We start from the raw sequence: 25,264 nt of genomic DNA on the forward strand, positions 1-25,264 counted from the left end.
GCTTTTACAGTACTGATTAGCATTGTGGCTTTTTTCTCAAAAATGTTTTTTTGACCTATTCCTCTCCCTTAATGAGCAAAAGAAAAGAAATCAACTGCACCAGGATAACACAAGAAAACATCACCAACAAAAAACAGTCATATATTGGAATACCAGGTGGCATTTTGATATTTCAAGGTATTTTTGAAGCTGTATTGGAAGTACAGTAACAAACTGTCAGTTGAAATAAATGACAAAGAAGCCAACAGAGATTCTATAAATCTATAGTGCTAAGAGCAGCATTCCCTAGTGTTTACGACAATTTTTACTACAATTACACACATTTGAGCGTCTAACAGACAATCATAATAGATTTCACATACCAACACCAAAGTACATATAGTGTTCAGAAAACATACGTAAACAGAAAAGACTAGAAAAACAACCTTAAAATATTCTGGAAGTATTTAGCCAAAATAAAAATTATCATCTCCAGTGAAATACTCCAGATAACCAAAATTTCCTGTCATACTTAAAGACATACAGTAAAGTCATCAAATTCCACTGACTTGAACAAACCCATTGGAATTCATGTTTGTTAATCAAGACATCAAATAGATCAAATAGATTTTTACATCAAGTAACAAGTTAGTATCTAGAAGACGACTGAAGTGTAAGGGCCAGCTGCAATTCAACTGGGTACTTCGTGGGGTAGTTTCAAACATGTTTATTAGCATGACACAGAAAGCTGGACCGCTTTTCAGAAAGAGAAAATGTCCTATTCAGAAAACAATGAATAACCTTTACATGGACATTCGTCAGGTCTGTAATCCTACACATTCCTAACGCCACAGTTGAAAAGTGTCTTTTATCACTTAGTTAAGTAACACCCTATTCCACAAAACAAATACAAGGAAATGAGAAAACAAGTAAATATTTACTTACCAGCCTTCTCCTTCTCTGAAATAACTGGCATAGCCTGAAAGAAAAAAATTCAATAATATCACTATTAAAAAAATAAGAATATTAGTGAAACATTATAAAATCTTAAGGCAGATTTTATGAGTGTCCGGAAAGCCTGGAAAGAACCAAGGTCTCACTGTGTTAAGCACTCCGCAGAGAAAAAATACAGTTCTCATTTGAATGTCTTGTAATTTATTATGATGCTAATTACTGTTAAAAGAAAAAAAAAAAAAAAAAAAAAGACTAGCAAAGAAGGGAGGAGATGGAGTTAATAAGACATTCCAATGATCGCATTTTGAAATAATCATCCTAGAGTACATGCCCACAAAATTCCACAGGGAAATTACTAAATTCTGAAGGAGTGAAAACAAAACCTGTGTGGCTGAAGATGAGACTAAAATGCCAAATCTTCTGCAGAACTCAAGTAGAGTTGTACCATTGACTCCATATAGTTAGGATTTGGGCTCAAATGTATGTTATTCTGTAACATACAACTTTCTTAATTTTTATACAATTTTTTCAGAGGCAAGTAAAGGAAATGTTTTCATACTTGCTGTAATTCTTTTTGGACTTGGATTTTTTTATTTTTTAACAGATGTAAAATCTTTCATTTTATGCTTTTCTTTCAGACTAAAGCAGAAGAACTTTCTGAGTGAATTTTTCCTAAAATAAGTAGGTTATAGAGTGAATGAATAGTAAAATGGAATTCATATGGCACACATATAAACAGAATTAAAGAACGTGCAGATATGATAAAGGCAAGACAGGCTGGATGAGAAATTGGATTGGGTATGCAATGTGTGCAGAACTGCCATGTGAGTTAAGGTATAAATATTACATCCCTTTCACTTATGTCTGTCTAGCCTTTGTTCAGCAGATTTTCCTGCTGCACATTTCACAGAAAAGGAAAGGGGAGTGATGGACAGAAAACAAACCAACCAGTTTCAGACATTCTATTGAGTTCCTGAAATAGACTTTGAAAATTTAATTTCAGCATATGATTTGTCCTGCTATATAAAATACTATTGTATAGCATTTCCTGGATGATATTTTCTACAAAATTTTAAATAGAACATGTCTTAGATAATATACATTAATAAATACCTTACAGATTGATAATAGCCATAAGAATTATTTTGTGATTCTTTGTTTCACCTATACTCTGACTAGTTAAATATCTGTTGCTTGAGTATGACATCCAAAACATTGTACCATCAGACTAATATTATTCAAAACAACAGCGCCTTGCTTGAAAAGCCTTTTTCCTTGCTTTTTACAAACAAATATTTGTTCAAAAGAACCATTTTGCTCCAGCAATGCTACGAAAACATTAACTTCCACAGACAAGAAAGTTAACATGCCAAAGAAACAACAAAATCACAGAATGAATCAAGGTATCAGTTGCAAAGAAAGAAAAAGTATATCACGTATAGATTTCTTTTAAAAAATAATTGATAGAATTTTGAAAATCCATATATAATTTCCTTCTCTGTCCCAGACCTAAGTGGCTACACTGGCTAAGAAAAATAATAAAATAAGAAAGAATCCCCCAGATTCACTATTATTGTCTGTCTGAGAGGGAAATTTGTAAAGTGAGAAATTTGTAAAGAGAGAGAGTATATAAGTTTTCCTAGAATAATTAGGAAAAGGGCCTGATATGGTGGTGACTACCTGTTAACCACCATTTTCACTGCTCCAGGTTCCCCATAGTGCATTATGTAAATACAGACATTTCTTTTTATTGCCTCACTTTTCTTCTTGATATCAGAATTAGCCTACTTTTTCAGGAAAACATGGTTCCATTTCTTTCATGTGTTTTTAAAATTGAAAGAATTATTTTTTTCTGATCTGGTCTTATTGATTAATTGCAAAAAAAAAAAAAAATATTAGTATTTTCCAAGAACCAAATGTTTTCTCAAATTGATGTGAATCCAAGTAAAAAAAGAATAAAGAAATTACCTTTTAAAAACGCCCTTATAGTATCATCAAGTTAATGAAAGCAAAATCTTTTGTTTAGAACAGAAAGGGAAACATTTTTTTTCAAAGAATATCAATACTCTTCTCATTGTAAAGATTGCAAATACAGGAATGCTTTACTCAGAACATGGTACTGGGGCATACTTATAAATTTTGAATCCACTCTAACAAAGACATCTTGGATGATACTTTTAAATATGTCTGTTTTCTAAACAGCATGTAAATGTGCTGAATCAAGATGTAAAATGAGCTAAAAAATCTGTCAGGATGTTCTATTGCTGCTTAAGGGCTGAGAAAAAGAATCCTAAAATAACACAGTTAGAATTTCTTAAAAATTTAAAATTAAGCAAACCACGAGTGAATCTTGTTCAACAAGATCTCAGACAGTCCTACTATTGGTTTAGTTTTTTGTCAATACAGCTACACATACTGCTTACATGCTGCCCGGTGGGAAAACATGATTGTTACTTATGAGAAATGCTCTCATCTTCAGTACAGTTTTGAATTCACTGGAGACCTTCCAATGAGTTCCATATGTTCCAAATGAACCGCATTCCCAGGAAGTGATTTAACATTTCTGGCAACGGAGCAATTAAACCGGATTTTCCTGCTTGGCCAGATGGGTTCACTGTAACTTTGCATTATTTCTCATTCCTCTTACAAAACTAAAGAACTAGACTAAGAATTTCCACATGATCAGGTCACGTGTTTTAAAAAAAGCAGGCACATGCCCTTTTTACACCCCCTTCAGAGATTTCAACAAACACCCCCCAAAGTCAGGCTCCTCTCTATATTTTTAACGGTATGTGCTCTTAGGAGCACCAAGAAAAACAAGGGGGAGGGAAAAAAGAAAAAAAAAAAAAAGAGGAAATCTGTAACAGACCATTACTGAAATATACTCAGGATTTTATTTTCAATTAGAGAATTTGATTTTTAACCTATGAAAATCTTACTGGAAATGTCATATTAAATTTTTTTGTATGCATGCTTACAGTACTGCAACTAATTTTCTGTATATATTCTGTCTGCAAATATGACATTAAAATGCATGTAAAATGCTATATTGGACATTTTTCTTCAAAGTTGCATTTGCCTTGCTTGGACAGAAAGGTTTACCAGTAATATTGGGTTAAATAACCACTGCTTTAGAATTTCATTAGAAATTAGACAGAAAAGTTGTCTTCTAGCAAGAAAGAAGATGGTGGAAAATTCTGATAAATCAGAACTTAAAATATTTTTTTGGTAGAAATTAAAAGTTTTGTTTGGCCAAAGTGAAAATAACTATTTTTTCCAGAGCTTTTAAGAATATTTTAACAGGAAAGAGAACTAAATGTGTAAACAAAAAAACAACCAACCAAACAAACAAAAAGCCCATGATTTCCAAAAGCAACCATTTGTTTTGGACATGTGCAGTTCTTCGCTGTGAAAAGAGGAAAGAAAGAATCTCCCAAAATTACTTTCCTTCCATTACAGTCAAAATTCACCTATTTCACCTCTGAGCTGGGCTAAAACATTAGCACTAGAGCTTTTCAGATTACAAGTGGTATAATCCATGGATGTGTGCAGTGTTTTAGTGATGAAAAGGGGAGGCACCATCTGCCAAAAGGACAGAGTGCATTTGGAAGCAGCAGTGAGGGTGCGCTGAGCTGCAAGACTGCCATTGTAAAAAGCTGAGGCACGCGGAGTTTGACTTGAACACAGCATGGCTCTCCTTTAACTGTAGTGCAATGCTATATGTTTTTTTTTAATACTGACTCCAAACCAAAGCCATTATGAATAAAATTAGCTATCTTTTTGTTTCCTTGCGCTCACATGACACTAACAGCTCTGTAACAACTGATTTGTCTGCAAAGAACTACACTAGATGGCAAAGGTTTGTATAAAGTGGCAAATTACTGTACGGGAGCATGTAGCATACAATTTCTGAAATAAAGGTCTAGTGACATTATTTATTTTTGCAGTATCTCATGAACCAATTGGAGTCACTCTACATTTCAGTTTTCCAAACAAGACAGAGCATCTTTAATTTAAAGCCATTAAATCCACATTTTTTCCCAGAATAGTAGTTCTGCTTTTTTTTTTTTTTTTTTTTTTAATTGCAGAAGAAAAAGTGCATTTTGCATTATGTGAATCACATATCAATACTGCCATCCAGCCATGATGGATATTCTATAAAGCCCTTCCACCACAGATGGCTGTCAGCTATTCAGGCTTTTTTCAAGTATGCATTTGAATAGATGTGCTGGGAAATTTCTTTGCTAATGACCTGATACATCTTGATTTGCAAGCATTTCTTTACAATTTTGCCTGTGAAGATAGGGTAAAGGGAAAACTCCAGGACAAGCATTAGCATACTGGTACTTGACTAGAAAGGGAAAAACCAGCCTTCATAATAATTGTGAGCAGGTGACTTGCAATTGCTGAGCTCAAGCTGTTACAAATTCCCCACTTATTTTTGGAAGCATTTTAATGGTCATCACCTTTTATTCCTGCAATCAAAAATCACGTTCTAAATTCTCAGCTTAGTGGATGCTTCCTTTATGCAAAACAATGTTAGTAATAATTGTGTTTTTCACTGAAATGATTCAAGACCAAATCCACATTCCTATTCTAAAAAACTTTATATTGTATTAGAAGCAAAATAGACACCAACCTACAAATCTTTCAAACATAAAAATGAATGTTATATTTAGTTTTTAAATGGGATAATTGATTTTAAGGCCAGAAATAGCTATGTATACCATAATATATCTCTGTTGTCTCCTTTCTACTCAAATGATCAAAACACACAAAAATCTAAAAACCTCTAAAGAAGAGTGATCTACTGAGCTTCTGACAAGAAAGGAGGTAATAGCAACACAATATACAATTAGCAAGGAAGGACTAATGAACTGAATGATAGAGAAATCTACAGCAGTAAACAAGAGCGATCTTGTACCTGAAAACTGAGGTCGACAATGCTTAGACAGAAAACAAATTTTAAGCATTATTTAATTTCTGATCCAACAGTGTACGTCCTGTATCAACTGGAGTCCTTAAATATACATTTTATTTTATTTTGAAGGTATGCTCTGGTTTTCCTAATTTGGATAAGTAACAGTTAAAAATAACTGGGCTATTTTACAGAAGAAAAAAATCCGGGATCATTCATAGTTTGAAATTAGGAAAATACTGCAGTGCAGAACCAGAAATGTCCTCCATTGTATCTTCATTGCAACAAAACTTTAAATTAATATCTCTCTACTGGAAAGTTTTGATTTTTTGAAATCAAAGTATTTTCTGTTAATGGATCAGATTAAGAGAGTAAACATATAGAAAACCTTTTTAGAAATAATAATTAATTTAAAGTAATCTTTTGGTATTAGCACTGAACTGAAATCAGAGCAATAATGCAGAAGAAAAACAGAGAATGAATAGTTTATAATTCAGAATTATTTACAAAACATTATTTTATTAAACTTGTAAGTTTTAAAGTAGGTTTTCAGTTCTCCATGATTTTTATGATTTCATTATTTTAAAAATCTGGGTAAGGAAAGAAGAAAAAAAACCCCAACAACCCACCGACTTTCAGGACAGACCATCTACAGAAGGGGAATTTAGCAAGGTCTTTCTTCTTTGTGGTCTTTCATTTTACTAAAGATTGCAATTACTTAAAGTAGAGCAGAAGGCAATTAAAATCCACCCAACAACAAAGCTACATCAATTAACTCAATTTTAAAAAGAAATTAATGTCACATTGAGAGGTCTTTGGCTAAGTTTATGAATTTAGTCTTAGTGGAAGTACAAAGCTGTACGCTTGCCTGCATATGTTCCAAACAGTTGTATGCTCTCCCCAACTACTTTGTTTTCTGACTAGATATTTCTGTTTGCTTGAACCTCTTTATGCCACTGAGGTCATGCACAGAGACGCCTTCTCGTTAGTGCTGGATGGCTGGAAGTTCTCCTTCCATGAGGCACTTGCCAAGAGCCTGCACTTGGGGTGGTCTAGTAACTTCCTGCGTCTTCATCATTCAGCTGGCAGAGAGTGACTTTTGTTGGATTGGAAGTGCAAAACAAAGATGCAGAATAACTGTCTTGTGCCCTGTTTGGTGTTATTATAGACTTCCCATAGATCAGGGTAAGCTCCCAATGCTCTGAAATCTGTCGGGACCACATACAGCTGGTTTATATGACAGATAAGACAACAGCCTGTCTTCAGCTTGTCCATTAAGTAGAATTTGGCCATAATATAGAATTAAGTCCTTTCTCTTTAGGGATGCTAAAGTCTTCAGAGCAGCTGCTACAAGTTCCTACATACCAAGAGATACCATCACATATTTTGTTAAACATAATTATGAGTTTTTAAAACTAGCAATTGTTAGACCTCATCTTATTTGCATATTAGGACTTGGAATGAAAACAAATGTGTAAAATAAACTTATTTTTGTTACTCCCCAGGAGTTCAGCAGATAAGGAACTCTGCTTCCACTTGAACTGCTCTTTAATTACTGGGGTGGACATACAGTGCTTGAAAAGAGAGGTCAGTTAAATTTTAGTTTAATGTTAAGGAACATTTGTATAGCTTTTGGTAACAACAAAACCTGTGCTTCCTCCAGTTCCACCAAACATATGTATCTCTTCCCAAAAGAAAACATAACTTGAATGTTAACACCAAAGCTGAGATCTGACACACTACCTCTAGAACTGGAGCAGCCCCAAGAGTGCTTATGCTTTTCATCAATCACCAGAGGTTCTATTAGGGTTCATTTACACACAGAGAGCTTTTTCCCAAGCTCAGAAGTCATTTGTTTAGCTAATGTTTATCTTATAAAAACCTTTTACAATAATAAACACATCAATAAACGCTAAAACACTGGCAAAACTGAACTACTTCAGAACCAGAGGGCACCCAGCTCTATAAGGCAGCAGTAAAAGAGAATTACAGACTCATGTTTCCCATTTGTTTCGGCATCATGTAATGTCTACAAATGTGATTTTGCCTTAAAGCCCTTAAATCTTGGGAATGCTTCTACATGGCTGACAGGAATCCCAGGTGATTTCAGTCTTTTCTCATCTCCTTGCATATAGAACTTGCAACCTTAGAATAAGTCCATATTTCATGTAAATAAAAAAGTCTTTCAATCACGTGATGACAGAAAGTAAAATTTGTTACATGATTCAAAGTTACCAACTACCTTTGAGCACCTACTTGCAGAGTAAAAGGGGAAAAAATAACAAAAAAAAAAATTATACCATTCCTGTCTTTCCCTAGTCACCTCAAAGAAAACAGAGGACCCCTTTGCCCTTCATCTTAAAAAAAAGCAAGTCACTTACTAATTTTGAAGGGTACAGATGTGAAAATCAGGAAGCTCATCCATCGCTGCAAGTACCAGAGTCTATTGTAATAGAGAAGCTGGATGTTCATGAGCTAACTGAGAAAAATGTTAGCAATACAAATCATCAGATATGGAATTGAGCAATCTGATTCTAATGATCTTTCTGTGAGGTCAGCCCAAATCCAATGGTTGATTGCTGCCTACATTTTTGAATTCCACTAATGTTCATCTCCTGGATTCAGATCTCACTGAGATTACCAACAATAAAATCATATTTGAATTTCTTGAATATCATTGTATGCAAAAGATTGGTGCTTAAGCTGGTCAACAAAGACCTCGCTGTGTTCAGCTTTATGTTCTGAAAAGAAAATCAGGTGTAGAGCATTGCAGCAATTATTGACACCTACTAACACTGATTCTGTGTGTTTGTTCTTTTGAATCTCTGTAGGTAATCCCAGCTGGCTACTCCTCCCATCATTAGCAGCAGCAAGCTGCTACAATAGCTGAGTTCTCGCTGTCTTTCTCTCTTTCAATATAAAAAAGCAAACCCTGAGAAACTAGTTTTTAAAACATGGTATGTATGTTTTGGCTCAAATCTTTGTGCTCACAGTCTCGTGTATTCAGTCACTGATATTACTGATATTATTTGTTGGACCACGTGGGAAAAGATCAAAAGCAGATCCTTAGGGAGGCTCTTGATTTTGAGCTTTATTCCAGGCATAGAAGAATAAATTACTAAAAAACTACATATCTTCCGTGATGATGAAACCTCTACTTTCTGCAGAACATCATAGTTTGTTGCTCAGAAAGATGAAGAGTCACATAATAGTGATGCTAATCATGAGGTGGAGAGGTGGAGGCAGGTAGCATGCCAGACAGAACCAGTGACAGGTTTAGAAAAGTCAGTGGGGTGTTTCATTGTGGAAAAAAGTGTATCTAACTCTGGAAGGTAGCATGGGTGAACATAATAGAGTAAGTGCCAAATTAATGCATTTCATTAAATTATTACCAAGTCAGTAGCTGAATGTGATAATTTCATTTCTTCTTGGTTTACTAAAACATAGAGGAATAAAGATCAACTTAAACCGCATTATTTGCTTTTAAAAGGAGAAAGCAAATGGCAAGGAGTAGAAGCACACACAAAGACAGTGGCTTTGCCTTGGGTGGGAGGAAGAGGTAGAAAGGAGAGGAATAAACACTAAAGTATGCTAACTGGATTTCCTTTGCTTATTTGACCATATTTTTGGAATATCAGTTTGTTCATGCTCCAGCATAGGTCCATAGTGAGCGTGAACTTAAAAATCAAACACCAGTACTGTGACCTTACTAAGTTAGTATTTCTGTAGATCACCCAATAGAAAGACAGCTGAAATGAAATGAGTTCTTTTGAGTGCTCTCTGCACAAGTAGTGTGCTGACCTTTAAGCACTTGTCAAGGCTGTGGGTGACAGAGGCAGTAAGACAAGAAGACATCTTTTGAATGAAAAAGTAAGAAAACTTGTATTTTAGTTCATTCAAGAACATCTGTTTCCTTCAAGGTGATTCAAAAAAAATATTGGAAAGATATTGGTTATATGAAATCAACTCCCCTTTTTTCCGAAAGACACAATAAATAGATACAAATATTCAGCAAGCAAAAATGAGAAGTTTCTTTATCACTGGGAAAAGAAACGTGAGCTTTGTTTCTTAGAAGGGCCTAAGGAAATGATGCAAAGTAGATTTTTTTAATCCAAACACAATGAATGTTCTAAAAAATACCCCAAGTCCCCAAAAAACCTCTTCGGAAAATGGAACATTCATCTGCACAACTTTTTTATGCTAAAATACTCTTTATGTTAAAATATCCCTTTGTTGTTTGAGACCCCCACCCAACTGTAAGCATTTTTACTTTAATATCTAAGTTCTGGTCACACTGAGTATCAAATTTCCTTTGCTCATATAACCAAAACCTTGGTTCCTCTGGTACAATTAGTAAACCGGAGAAATACATCATACATTTGCCATACAGTTTCTGCAGCTGAAAGTATTACCAGTAAGAGTGTTACTCCAGGTTTGTGATATGACCAATTCCTACTACATTTCTTTAGGATCTTGCAACACCTTGCTTAACTTGGTAATATCTGAGCTGACATTTCATAGTACATACTTACATGGACAGACATCAGCACAGCCAACACACATGCTACAAATCTTCAGTCTTTGTGCAGTTAATCCCATTTCATTCCCAGATACTATATGTCAAGCTAGTATCTTTGATGTCATAAAAATCCAGAAACCAATAGAAGTACTCATACATCTGTGTAGTTTTGCTCAGGCTGCCAACATATTTTAAAAGCCTGGGAAGAAGGAGGCCTGTTTTGCAGCTGACTGCAAGGGATTCTGGGTTCCATTCACCACCTTAAAGTTCAGCCATATATGCTGCAGGTTAAAGTCAGGATGAGCTTATTGCATGGTTAAGATGACAGACTAGGTTTTACTTTTCTTAGAGTAAGACCACTGGAGATAGTAATGATCTGGTATTAGAACAAGAATACTAGCTGGACAATCTTTGTTCCAGTTACAAATATTACAAACACCTAATTTTTCTTATCTTTAAAATGTAAACAATAATGCTTTGCCATTAAATGGGATGCCTGGGGGCCTTCAAGTGCCTAGAAAAAAGTATTCTGCACAGTATTCTGATTGTTTTATGGTAGGCTTTTCTACATAATATGTATAAAAGTTTAGTATATTAAAAGATTAAAACATAGAAAGCCAATTAATCTTAACTTTTGAACATATACACACTTTTTTTCTTACAATTACTAAGTTTTTTTTACTGTAAATCATCTAGCATGCTATTTATTTTGGGAGTTTGCATTCTGATATCAAAATATTTTCCAGTAAGAAGTTCTGTGTTTTAGATCATTTCTTTCTAAGATTTGGATTGTTGGAATCAGTAGGTGTTAAATTAGAAACAGGTTCTTACATCATAAAAATGACACTGCATATTTTATCTTAATTAACAGGTATAATAATTATCTGTTCAAACAATGGTTAACTATAGCGGGTGAAAGATATGCTCTCTCTGAAAAACCTTTATTTTATAAACTCTTTTCATGGGACACTTAAAAATTGCAGATATTCAATACTGACATTAATTTACCTCAGATGAGTTCCAAACATTATTTTCTATAGATGATACATTTCTACTTCATTTAAAAAATATCATTACTGATACAAAACAGAATTCTGCTAAATTCAGTAGGAACTTTGTTAATTACTCCAGTAAGCAAAGGCTCAAATTGATCTCTCTCTCTCATAATTTTGACTATGCTGCGTCCATTTCTTTGTTAAAGACACAGTTCTGTGTGTGCATATATGGATATGCATAAATATAATAAAGTCTAGTATTAAAAGCCAGGATTTATATAAAATCATTTACTAATTGCTATATTTACTATGAAGACAGCCCTTTTAAGCTCCTTCTTTTTCCAGGAGTTCTAAAATTGGTCTTCTTTCAGGATCACTTTATTTAGTTAGCTAGTTCTGAATTTTATTTTTGGTTTCTTCAGGCACTAAGCAAGAAGTATCTCATCAATGTCTGTGTTCCCACGCTATTCCCACGAAAATCTCACTCAGACTTGCAGGCAGATACACTGCAGATCCTGAGAGTAGTAAGCAGGTCAAATTCTGTGAAGTTCTGGGCATTCTCTCTGTTTCCCCAGGATGATGCCCTAATAGTAAAGTTTCTTTCTGAATTGTTCCAACTTTCCCAAACTTTGTGTGGCATGTTACAAAAATGTAGTTCACAGTTTCTAAGCTTTCAAAACTTTCCAAAGGGCAAAAGCACACAAAAGTCATACCAATACCAGTCCCCTGAGGAGAGTTTGAATTATTCCATGTTTTAGTTAAAAGAGACTATTACAAGTATGAAACATTTTCTGAAAAAAAACTGCTTTTGACTGAATCTTATGTTCACACTCAACTGTCCTAGAACCAATATTTCACAAGCATTTAAAAGTATTCCTGACCATTAATGATGGTGCAAAGAACTCTAGAAAGCCACAAATCCTGTTTCACCACATGAAAAGAATAGGTGTTTTTTTGAAAGCAGATAGCCTGCAGACTGTCAGAGTAGATTTCTGACAAAGTAGCTGTATTTCATATGAAAAACAATTTGTGAAAGGAATCATATGAGTAGGATAAACATAAAATTTGAAATCCACCCACATTAGTCCCTAGTTTTGTATGTAAATTTAAATTACAGAGCTGCCACAGGAAGGGTAGATGGCTTTTTTAAAAAAGCAATTTCTTTCTTGTGTCTTGGCAGTGAAGTAAGCAGAAATATGGCTTAATGAAAATAAAATACCCAACGAACAAAGAAAACAACATTGTACCAGTCCTTCTACATAGTGCCTGTTTTTCATTGAAAAGAATAGAAGAATGCCGTACTCTTGACCACCCATACACTTTAGACCTTTCAAACTCAATGTTTGTGTACTGAACTCAAAGGGGAAGGAGTAGTCTGTGTATGAAGCAAGTTGCAAAAACTTGCTATGTCTCTAAAGACAGAATTATAGAATGAAAATTCTATTTTATATTTGCCTGTTTTGATATAAGCATAAATGTGGTGAGAGCAGTGGAAGGTACTTAGCACCTTCCAGCTGCTGAAACATAAAAACCTTTAGTAGTTAGTATCAAAGAGTGAGAGAAAGAAATAAGCCAACCTGCAGATAAATTAGATCAAGATTTATCAGTCTGCCTTTTTTTATGCTCATTTCTCCATTATTTTGTACTTCTAGTCTAGTCAAAATCTAGACCATTCTGATTTACTTTTCATAGGCAAATCCTACTCCCTGACAGTTGGGCTTAGCATGATTTAGAAACAAGGGAGCAGCCAGAAGTGAGGACCCAGTAGGCTAGGGATCAACCTGATTTGCCTTCCCAGATATAATTGCTGGCTACATGGACCAGAAGAAACTAGTGACTATAACATACCTTTGTAAGATTTCACATGCTGTCTCACAAAGCAGTCTCATCTGGAAGCTGAGGAAGTATGAGCTGGAAAAGCAGTGAGTTGAAAAATGGCTGCACTGACATCATTCAGAACTGCCAAACCCTTAAAACTGACACTTTCAGCTAGGGTATCTAGTTCAAAACCATCTTCTCTCTTAGAGTTTTTAGAATGAAGACAGAACTAATTTTCTCTGAGTTCCTCATGGCACCTGGATGCATCTTTTAGATGCAGTACAAATTGGTTGAGAAGGTAATGCCAAACATTGCTGAACACAGAAGAGCAGCTCTGCACTCAGTCTGAGGAAAAGATGAAATTCTGTGAAAACTGGAATCAATGAGATTTCAGGGAGTCCCCAAAATGACAAAGGCTTGGGTTGCTGACACACAGGGAACTTGTGGCAGCTGAAATAGCTCCTGTTATGTGTACTAAATTTGGTTTATAGAACTGCAAAGTGTAAGAATTTCTTGTGAAAGCATCAAAGGCATACATTGAAAGTTGAAACCCAAGCAGGAAAAGGATGCTGGCTTAAAGCATACCCTTACAGATGCTGCAGATATATGGCAGATTGTCTTGAAGTACTTTCCACAGACATCAATAAAACAAATAATGGCAGCAGAAGGAGGTGGTGTTGCCATAAGTAATAATAAGAAATTTTCGTGGATTTCCCAGTGGTCTGAACAAACTCAATCTATGTTTGTGAGAATGTGACAGCATTTACAAGTCCACATAGCTTCAAAGCTACATTTGAACAGGACAAAATAATCCAAACTTTCAGCTTAGTAAACACCACACAGAATACCACATATTTTGGCACTTGCTCTCCTGATTGGTATATGTCTTATGAAACCTGGATATTACTGACTCGCCATAACCCAATGCAGTCCTGAAATACTAGCACTAGAAGCATCCACTTAACTAGTTCTAGAGAAAACAGAAACTTTTTTGTGTATGCATAAGAACAAACCTGGCATACGAAAAAATACACTGCACCAAGTTTCCTGAATTTTTTTCTCTTATGCTGAAAATTCCACAAATAAGTTATTAGGAAGGTGAGGCTAAGGGAAATATGACACAAGATACTGCTTTAGTACTTCATTACTATAAAGTGCACTTGCAGATAGCCTCTATCTGCAAGAGCTCTGGTTTTTTCATATGAAACTGTGTGAAAGCTGCAGCAGCTACAGATTTCTGGCTGCTGTTGAAAATCTCAGTGTTCTGATAGAAGTTATGTTCTGTTAAGACTATCACTAATTACAAAGTACTGAAAATTATTACTTGCTATTATTTGTATTTCTTATACAAGTTGTTTGACATACTTAAGTATTCTGGGAGTTAAAGAATTTCAATAATGTAATTATCTTTTCTCCTAGGTTTTCTTTTTTGGCCTTGTTGGTTTTTTTTTCTCTTTCTTGTAAGACAGCTCAAAATTATAAAGGAGACAAAATGTTCAGGAGAGATTCAGGCTGTAGGTCATAAGTATTGAGCAGTGGTTTAATTTAGTAAATTAACTTAAATAAGCCAGATAGAAAAAAAGCCATATTTTGTTTGGACATTATGATAAAGGGAAAAAAAATCAACGTTTTTGTCAGTTGTGTCTGCAAAGTTCTCTTGAAGACTGATTTAATACTGAGAGTATATGCTAAACACCAGAGAAGAGGGTCTCCATAATGTCAGTGGTCCTCTCTGCTCTGTATCCTATTTCCATTTGTGATGTTTCAGAAAAAAGCATAGCTGGTCTTTTGTACTCCGAAAACCCTTGTCAAGCCACAGATAATCATTCTGTTCTGATGTCTAGAGGTAAGCAAATAAAGTGTGAGGTTTTATTTTAGTTCTTATTTTGCTGAAAAACTAAAGCAAGAAAGTTGCAGGCACACCGATTCAGAACAAATCTTGATCTGCCCATAATCTAGGAAAGAAATGATTTTGCATGGGAACTATTCGAACAAGAGACACCTCTGCAACCAGGTCACACCTTTCCAAAGGCAGGCGGGAAGGATGGATCCAACCTTCTTGCTAAAGCATTTACATAATTTGTTTTAAAACTGAAAATTAATCCAATCTGCGACCTTTTCTAGTAAGCCATATAAAAATTAACTACCCTTTTGCTATGAAAGTGGATGTTATTGCAAGGTTGAACTTTAATTGTGTTCTATAGAAAGTGAATCTTCTTACGCTTTTGCTGGCAAGACTTAAAAGCTATCCATTCTTAGATATCTTTTCCACACTCCTACATACAGTTATCAAACCACTCATTATCCTTTGGGCTGATTCCTAACTACTTAGCAGAAATGGAAAATATGCTATGAAAGTATTCACTTCTCATGAAATGATAAAATTAACCCCAATTCCATTTATGATTATTTATTTAATGTATATTACCTGTAGATAAATGAACTTTTCCCAGAGTAATCACTCAGCATAGTTCCTTGTAAATCACTGAACAATGTTACAGCTTTAGTGCAGGAATCTCGGTAATTAAACTTGAGAGAAGTCAATGGGAAGCCTTCCTTGACTTTGGCAAGCATTGAATTTCGTCCTCAGTCACTAAAGACTATCTTTTCCCCTGATCTTTTCTAACTTCAAGTGCTAAGGCAATTGATGTTGCTTTGGTTAATTCAACTTCACCTTCATTAGTGGCTTTACTTGCCCAATATTTTACAAACTGTTATGGAAATAAAGTTTGAAAGAGTTGATACCCGGGAACTGACTGAATGTACCCATTCAAGTAAGGATCATATCTTGCCTGTGTCATGTTGTATCTCATGGGGGAAGGAGGTGAGCTGTTGATCTGCCTCATGCTTAGAAAGCCTTCTATCATCTAATTCAGAAATCCAATGGTAAGACAAAGCCCATGCCCTGCTGCCATCCATAGAAAGGTGTCAGCAAACAATTATCTTCTACTCCTCCCTGAGTAATAAGAGTAAATTGGAAGGGGATAAGGCTTTTGATTTTTCCTATAGTGTTTCGTTAGAGGAGCCATGTTAAAAAAAAATCTTGACTCTGTTTAAAATGCCTTCTAACATGTTACAGCTTATGATAACCAATTTATTTGCTATTTGACTCAGTACGGTAATGCTTAAAAATAATTTTCTCAAAGTAATTTAAGATCTTATTACATGGAATTGTTACAACTGTGTTATGTAGACTTTGTGATGAAGAACTTACCTATTATTTATAAATGAAATTACTAAAATCTTTTAAAATTCCTTCAGTCCAAAATAAAATAGGCGGAAAATAATAAATGGGAATACTAGAATTCAATACTTTGCTAGTCTCTCTCATTTGGATGGATTCATCCTGCAGGTGAAGAACACAGCTCTTTAACACAGTGGGATCAGTACAGTTTTAATGAACAGCTGGTTGGGCCAAGACTTGGGAGAGTCACAAGTGGAACTGGTATAATTTTCCTCATGTACTGCCTTTTAATGGAAGGACAACTGCACTATTTGAGAAAACACTTGCCCAGCTGAGTGAGAGTCAGTTCCAGAGTATTCAGAATCTGACAGTCAGCGCAGGTCTGTTTGACACAGCGGTGGAAATAGCAATGCTTGGTAAAAACCAGAGCTCCCACTGCTGAACTTTGTAGCTGACCTACACAGACGCTTGCAACAGTGGGAACTTCTTACATGCGCATACACAGCCCATGAGATAAAAACATAGTAACAGAGTAATTACTAGTTTGAGGAGTTGAACTACTAGAACTTCAGTGAAAACAATAAGGAGAGATTTAGTAGCTTGTATGGCTTCTGTGGGAACTTCAGATAACCACACAGAACTCAACGGGAATTAGGAAAGAATTTCCCATGCATTTTATGGAAGAAGTTGCATTTTCCACTTGAATTCACACAGGATGGTGATTTACTGGTTGGAAGAACTGAGTCCATTTCTCATTTCGGAAGGGATACTGATAGTGTTCTTTGGGTAGAATTGGCTTATAATACTGTCAGACCACAAGACAGCAGGGAATGCAAAAACATGACAGGTTTTTTCCAGTAAATCTTAAAAATTATTTGCTAGTAGATGAAAATGACGTGTGGTTTTTGAAGAAGATAACAGTATAATTTATTCACATAGATTAATGATAAAAAGCCACTCTTTAATAGCTAGGAGAGAGAACTTTTAAAAAGAAAAATCAAACTAGACAAAAATACATGCAGGCTTTTTATTTATTTAAATTCCTCAGTCCGTTTTGTATCAATAAAAATAGTCTTGTATTTAAAATTCCTACTTGATTCTTCACTTACACTTTCCTATTATAGTTATGTATTGTGTGTGTTCCTAAAATGATACCTTTACTATGTAATTTCCATACTTCAAAATACAAATTACTCATTATATTTACTGTCTGAAGTTGTTTTCATCTTCATTTGCAGGGATAGTCAACACCCACCTATATGAGATGGAAATTGCCAGTCATCATCTTCATATTTTACCTAACACAGTCCAAATCAGTATCTTCATCACTGTTCTTACACCCCCAGCTTCTGTTCTTTACTGTGACAGAGATTCTGACCCCACTGATTTGTTTCTCCCAGTGTGCCGTCTTTCCTGGATGACAAACAGGCTCATAGATCCCTTGTCCACTGGCTTATTCATGTCTTTCTCTATCGCTATAGAATGAATTCTCAAACACAGTTTACCGAGTACAGTCAATCATTCAGATTTCTCTGAACTATTATTTCCTCGAAGACTTATGTGTCCCTTCCCATGTCAAATGCTGTCCCTAGCTCATTGTTATTTGAAGAGAAGTTAATGAAAAAATGTTTTAAAAAATGTTTTAATCACTAATAATTCCATAACTTTTTTTGTCTGTCTCCTAGTGTCAACTGTTTTACCTTGGTCTTTAGGCTGAAAACTTCTTAAAGTTGGACCGTTACTGAAATTAAACAGCATGCTTGTAACAATTTAAAAAATAAGTATAATGGTGATATTGGTGGCCTGCTTGTATTTTTGCTTTCATTCTCATCAAGATCAGACATGCTTACACTTCACAAACCTATTTTTAAGTGGTGACAACATTATTTGTATTACTGAAGAACTCAAAAGCCACAGACTTGGACCACAACCTCATTGTGCAAGATCCTGTACAAACAGGGCAGAAGAATTACCCATACACCAGAAGGAATGTAACCCAGTATAAAGCAAGAATCTTCATGCAGACTGATGTGGGACTAGAAGAAAATTATCATTTCTGTCATATAAATAATGTTTTAAGTAGTCTGGGAACACTGAGATCCTGACTGATACTGAACTTTTTCAGATACCCAGCAAAAGAATACATTACAGAAAGCACTTGAACAGTCAGAGAGATAACTTTGCTGATGTATGTGGGAAGAGTCTTTTTGAGGAAAAGCATGAAGGAATACAGTTTCCCATATTCCAGCTTTACCTGCAGTTGTGAATGTTATCCTGTGAGTAGTTTTCTGAAGCATCTACGATCTCATAATCCTAAACTTATACAGAATCTAGAATATTTTTGATCTAGAATATTTTGTCTTTTAGAAGTACAGTGGTGCTTACAGATTCTTTTCAAAGGTAGGTTAATTTCCCTTTTTGATATTACTAAGTGATAGCAATGACCAGATTTTCTTCATGAACTGTTTTGTCTTTTCGTGTGTAGCGAATCATGAACTGTCATTATCCTTTCCTTTTCCCCACTTCCAGCTTCCTCTCAAAGAGGATAATCAAGTTCTGAAGATTACCAAACACTCAGCCCCTGCAGCACACAGCTGCTCCAGAGGCCATTATGCCCTCACACCTCCTCTGCCTTTTGCCTCTTTCATATATAAGAAGATTACAAGATACAATGACCATTCTGAAACTTTTGAAGACAGTGAAAGAATTTTCAAAACATTTTTATGCATTTTGTGTGCTGAATGGACTATACTCAAATGCCTCTAGCTTGTAGGGGTGAGACATTTTCTAAAGTTCTATCATTGTCATAAAGATTACATTTGTAAAAATTTGTGAGCTGCCCAAATGTATGATAGAGCCCATAAAAATATTCATTAAGGATTTTATTATTCCATGAATGGCATCATTGTTAAATTAATATTCCTTAGTAGCTACTACTTTATACAAGTCACAGACCACCAGACAGAAGCATGTTTTTGTTCATGCATGCTCACATGCTGATCTTTTTTGCAAGGTTAGGGTCTGAAATGCCGTTTATTTCCCTACAATCTTTCACACTATTACTTCACAGCAGTTTAGCATACTCATTGCAATGTGGTCATTAAAGGTAATAGTAATAGTCAAAGGAGACTTAACAGGAAAAGAACATTTCTTGACAATGCTATCACTGTGACGAAAAAATGATTTAAAACTTAAACTGTGTAAGTACACTAAGTGTAAGTACACTGTACTTACACTAATTTCAATCAATGATAAAACACAGTACTGAAAGCATAAAAGGTATGCTAACTGGAAGGAATCTTTTGCCTGTGCTATGATTAACTCCACCTACACCATTTGCAAGAGATTAAGGAAGTTTAGAATTAGAGAACACATGTGTTACACAAGGATAGCAGTCCAAAAGAGCACACTGACAGGCAGACACCCATGAAATGCTGCCTTGAAATTCCTGTATCCCAGCTTTCACTCCACCCTACTTGTAGCCTGGACAGCAGCAGCAGGAGAGGAGATCTGATCGGACTCACGTTCTGCAGGGCCCTGCAGCAGGACCACTGATGACCCCAAGTGATTAAGGGTCAACAAACTTCAGCCTGAAGCAACCGTTGTATGAACTTTGGCACATTCTGAGTTGGCTCCTGCTGGTTTGTTGCCTTTGGCCCTTATCTTGCAGTTTAGCAAGGATTGTGAAATTCTGAATAAAGTTACAAGACAGATAGGTTTTGCTTCAGTGATTCAAGGTCTCACTCTTCAAATGTTCTCAGTCCTTAAAATTCCTTTGGCAAATAATCTCATCTATCAGCTAAGCGTTTTCCAATAGGTGTGTCGAAGGACGCACCCCACCCCCTCCCCCTCAAAAAAAACCCCAACAACAAAAAAATCAAACAAACCCAAACCCAAAACCCCACCAAAAAACCCCGAGATGTAAAAAAAACAAAATATCTGTATAAATATGATGTGGGGTAGGGAAAAATTATCAGAGATTCTCTGTTGTAGCACTTTGGTGTGAAAAACTACCTGCATTCTATGTGTGTATAAACAGCCCATAACTGAGAAAACTCTTTGTATTTTTTTCAGATGGCTGAAGAGAAGAACTACTTCAGAAAAGTGCAAATACCTTTGGAACATGAAAAGGAAAAGAGGAAAAGAGGAGCAGCCCAGTTTCAAAAGTACTTGTAAGGCTAACCTCATTGACTCCCACATGCCCAAGTTGCCTACAAAAGAGGACTTTTGTAAATTAGTAACGGTAATTGTAAAGTCAATTAGACTGCTGAAAATTTTGCTGTGAATTTTGCTTTCAAGGAAGAACTTAGGCCTTTGGCAGAAATTATGTTCTTCCTCCTTAAAAGTACAAGGAGGAGAACACATAACTCCCTGGCGTCCTTTTTCTTGGCAAAGTTTTTTCTGCCATTGAGGTGGCCTCAGTGCTGTAATGGAATACTTAATGAAATAAAGATCTTCAGTGATAGGTAATCATAGGTAGATATGTAAATAAAAAGAGTACAGAAGACATAAAATAAAATATTAGGCTTGTCTATATTTCTTGGAAAAAGGCAACTCCAAATGAGAAAAGATCTCATTCAAATATTTAATGAGACCTGTGACATCTTTCAGCACATTTTGAGATGTAAACCTAATCAGATTCAGCTAAATTGTCCTGGTGCTTCTCCCCTGATCTTTACCTGTAAGAAGGTAGTTCCTACTTGTAGTATGTATTTAAACATCCATTCTCCCTTCCTTCTCTCCCTACCCTTCTTCTGAGCAGTCAGGACCAAGTAACAAAATAATCATAGGAAGAGTTTTGTTCTTCTGCCTTCCTGCTTCCTTAGCTGGGGTAATTCCTGGAGAATTTATCATTCTAGTAAGGAGCTGTAGAAGAGCACTCAGGTTAAGGTTTTCAGTGTCTACAGTCAGATTATTGAGTACATAGGCAAGGTATCACCAAGACATTTTCAAAAGTAATTCAGAAGTGTAAAACTTAGTAAAAACTGTTCAGCTACAGGGCTAATACAAGTAGATACAGCAACAGGGCTTCCTTTCCTGGACATCATCTTAGTCCTGGAGGTCACATAAGATGCAATTCACAGCATCTGGTGGCAGGTAGGTCCTTTGTATTTGTTCAGCTCAGCAGCTGTCTACTTCTGCCTTTAAATATCTAATTTTTTTTTTAATTGTCCTTCTAGTAATTTTCAGAAATTATTGATTAGTGGCTCCATTAAGAAAATAAATTTGGACAATTAGGTGTCTTCTTGAAGTGTAGAATGGCTTCTAGGTACCCAGATACTCTGAATTTTTAAAAATAAATCTTATATCTCTATCTTTACTTAACATAAATCCTATGTGATCTGTTTTCCCCTTCTTACAATTTTTGTATTTCCAAGAGATTATCCACAGGATGCGCTAAACAATGTGGGAAGCCTGTTAAAGACTTTTTTTCCTCTCCTAAGAATACAGAGGTCTCAAAACACTCTGAAATCCCTAAGCATGTCGAAACATCACTCAGCGTTGGCAACAGCAAAATTGGATCTTTCTTGAACTGCTTTTGTATTGGCAAAGCAGCAAAAGAAGAATTAGAAAAATTACACGTGACTTGTAGCAAAGTTCCACAACGAGCCAACATAGTTCAGCTTTAACAGTTTGGAAGTTGGATATAAAATTAGCTATATTACTCTGTTTTATTTTTACTATCTGCCCTATGCCTATCACCTCACTAATTCTTCAATGAGGTCTGAATTGCTGGACTTTTTGCTCATTCAACATATCAACCATGTGAATTTATTGTGAAAAAATCTCATTGTTTCTGTTCAGCTGAAAGGTCTATACTTAATTACACTTTTTCCTAGATAAACCTGACAATTGCAGCAAAGGCTGAATTTTAAATATTCTATCTTAAAGTTCCTTCAGGCTTTCAAGGAGATGTATCTTGAACCAATCCAATCATTTAAGGTGCTTCGAAATTAATCACATTTTAAAGAAACAGTATAGTTAATCCCACATTTATCTAATCTTACATTTATTCACCAATACTCGTAAACTGTGTTGAACACTCCTAAGGCTATTCTACTGCAACATGATATATGCTGGACTGAGAGTATACAAATTTGTAAAGAGAGTGTAAGGATTCTGCAGCATCATGGACTGTTGAGACATTAATTCCATCATCTGCTCCTCTCCTTTCTCTGAAATGAAACTCTAATCAGTTTTCACACTGAAGTCTTCACTCTCAATGGCTTATATTTCCTCACTGGCTGCCTCTCATATGGGGTTTTTGTTCACCTGACAGACTGCTATGGAAGAATAAACTTCCCAGTCTAGTGCCATTCACACACAGACAACATTGTCTCTCAGAGTGTTAACCCAAAATTTCAGAGTTACTTTGGAAGACCAAAGGATCACTTTCCATCTTGAGCAGTACCCTGTTTGCCTTTCTGTATTCTGCATGGCAGTAAGTTAACTATTAATCTTTACGTAATGTGTGCAATATTATTTAATATACAATAATCATATTTCACTATTTATTGGGTTGTAGAATATAGGGAATGCCTTAAGTACCATTATAGGTTGCTTGGATTTTACTTCTTTTTTAAAATAAGGATAGTGCAAAAATGCCTTAAAGATGGTTCAGTAAGAGAAGGCAAATAGAACAAAATTTCAGAGTGCAAGCTATGTTTTAGGGAATAAAGAGACAAGCTAAAAACTTTGCTAATCTCTATGTTACAACACAGAAAGGTTCAAAGTACAGTAGTTAATCTGAAGGAAATAAAAAGGGGCAGCACACTGGAATGTACAGTTTCTATTTATAGAAAGCCCAACAAACTAGAAGCCCATGCCATTCAATTAACAATTTACAACACCTTCATTGTATAATGCAGTGCAGAAAGTGGAAGGCTGTTTCATTTCTGTATTTCCAGACACGTGTCATTTCCAACCCCATATTTAATAGTGTGTAACTGCCTGAAGGGGAGAGATCAGAATGTGTGGCATGTCTCACTGAGAGGAATTTTTGTGCATTAAAAAACCCCAAACCAAGCTCTTTCAACTATTAAACACAGAGCTAACCAGATCCCTTGCTCCCTGCTCCCTGCTCCCACCCTGGTTTTGAAGACGGAAAGGAAAGGGAAGAAAAAAAGAGAGAAAAAGCACTGAGTGAGACATATCAGAGGGCTAGAAAAAGAGAGGGCAAAAGACAGGGAGAAAGAGAGCGCAGGAGCAAGAGAATTCCTTACAAGAGAGGCATATGTAAAGAACAAGAAGAAATGGTTTTGCATGATGTCACTCACAGCATGTCTGTGTCTGGAAAGTGCTTGAAAAGGCAGACATGGATTTCTTCCGTTCCAGTAATGCAAACTATTCATGCCACATTTTCAAACCATGTTCCAGGAGTAGAGAGTAGTGTGTACAAGTCACGAAAGAAGATAATCTAGATATTTATTCACTACCAACAGGCTGATAATTTAGGTGTTGTAATTTCCTCTTTAAATTCAGAAACCAGTTTTTCCAACTTCTTCCTACTTTGCAATGTTCCCCCCCATCCCTGCATTTCTCTTCTTTCATCTCTCACCCCCTACAAGAAGCTGATGCAAGGGTTTTTTCCTCCTTCATGTGCATGCTTCTGCTTTCCTGTGCTCTCCATCTACTGGTAGAGAGGTTAAACTGTTGTCACTACTCTTCTAACTCAAATTCTGTCTTCGTCCCCTCATTCTGTGTTCTCTTATTTGTCTTGGACTCAAGCCTGAAATTCTTTCTTAAATAAAGCACAGGAAATTCTCACCAAAAGGCATATTTACATATTACATTGTTTCTTTCCCCTTAATACAGCTTTTCTATCTTGAGGTTTTACATATTCCCTCTTCATCTAAATGCATATTATTTCAGATATCACAAATCCCCCCCCAAATCACATATCTGATAACACACTTAAAATAGCCACAGATGCAAGTGGAGACATGGATTCGTGGAAGCTGAATTCAGTACTAACAAGACTGACAACATAAACAACGATTATTAGTGATGTACTTGTCCCCCAAAGGCATTGGTCTTCAGCACATGGCCTGGAAAACATCTAATACCTATGTTTGCTATAAATGCTCGTATTTCTTCTACCTTGGTCAAGCCGCAGGTAGACATGTTGTCCAGCTGCATGTAAGAAGTGAACTAATTCAAATGCTTCTAGGGACAGGCAAAACCATGCCAGTGATCTTGCCTGGACTGATTTGGTGAAAGACAGGCATGGATGGACCATGGGGAAGACAAAGTGGATACAGATTTGGAGCAGGGTGGATACAGATTTGGTGTTAATAACTTTCCTGACTTTAATGCAAGATGCAAATCAGGAATAAAAGTCAGAAAGGTGGAAAAGTAAAAGAAAATCAAAGAAAAAGAGGAGAAAATAAAAAAAAAAGAGAAAAGGAGAAAGCAAAAAAAGAAAGAAGAAGCAACAACAAAAAACCCCTATCAAAAAGTAAAAAAGAAGAAGAAACAGAAAAGACCACCACTTTAAAGATTCAGGAGCATAATGAAGCTAAATTAAAGCATAATTTTAAAATCATTCTGCTCTTTCCTGTTTTTATATATACAGTTCTTCCAAAAGGCATTCAAATTCCGTAACATCTCAACATGGGCCGAAGTCCCATCAAGCACCAAACTTTTGGTTATTAATATTAGGAGATTAGTTGAAAACAATTTTACAGTAAGTAATGCTACTTTATAATAAACAGAACAGGTCCAGTTCTGTCAGGACAACATTTTTAATATCAGTTTAAATAGTCACTAACAGTTATGACTTTGGAGATTAGCACAGGGGTTGCTCAAAGCAGTAGTTTTCTTGATAGTTTTTAAGCAGCTCAGATGTGATCACTATACTTGCAACCATAGTGCATCTCACCTGCTCTGCATGACAA

General features: G+C 35.6%; 1 protein-coding gene across 2 annotated transcripts in view; it reads right to left on the reverse strand.

Annotated features, from left to right (window-relative positions):
• DLC1 (DLC1 Rho GTPase activating protein) overlaps nt 1-25,264 on the reverse strand; it is a 231,565-nt gene that overhangs the window by 132,129 nt on the left and 74,172 nt on the right. For both annotated transcript variants that reach the window (XM_080385794.1, XM_080385795.1), the window contains exon 5: nt 925-958. In XM_080385794.1, the coding sequence (XP_080241920.1) occupies nt 925-958 (34 nt within the window). The remainder of the gene's footprint in view (nt 1-924; nt 959-25,264) is intronic.

Source organism: Falco punctatus (genome assembly GCF_963210335.1).
Source record: "Falco punctatus genome assembly, chromosome: 1".
NCBI lineage: Eukaryota > Metazoa > Chordata > Aves > Falconiformes > Falconidae > Falco > Falco punctatus.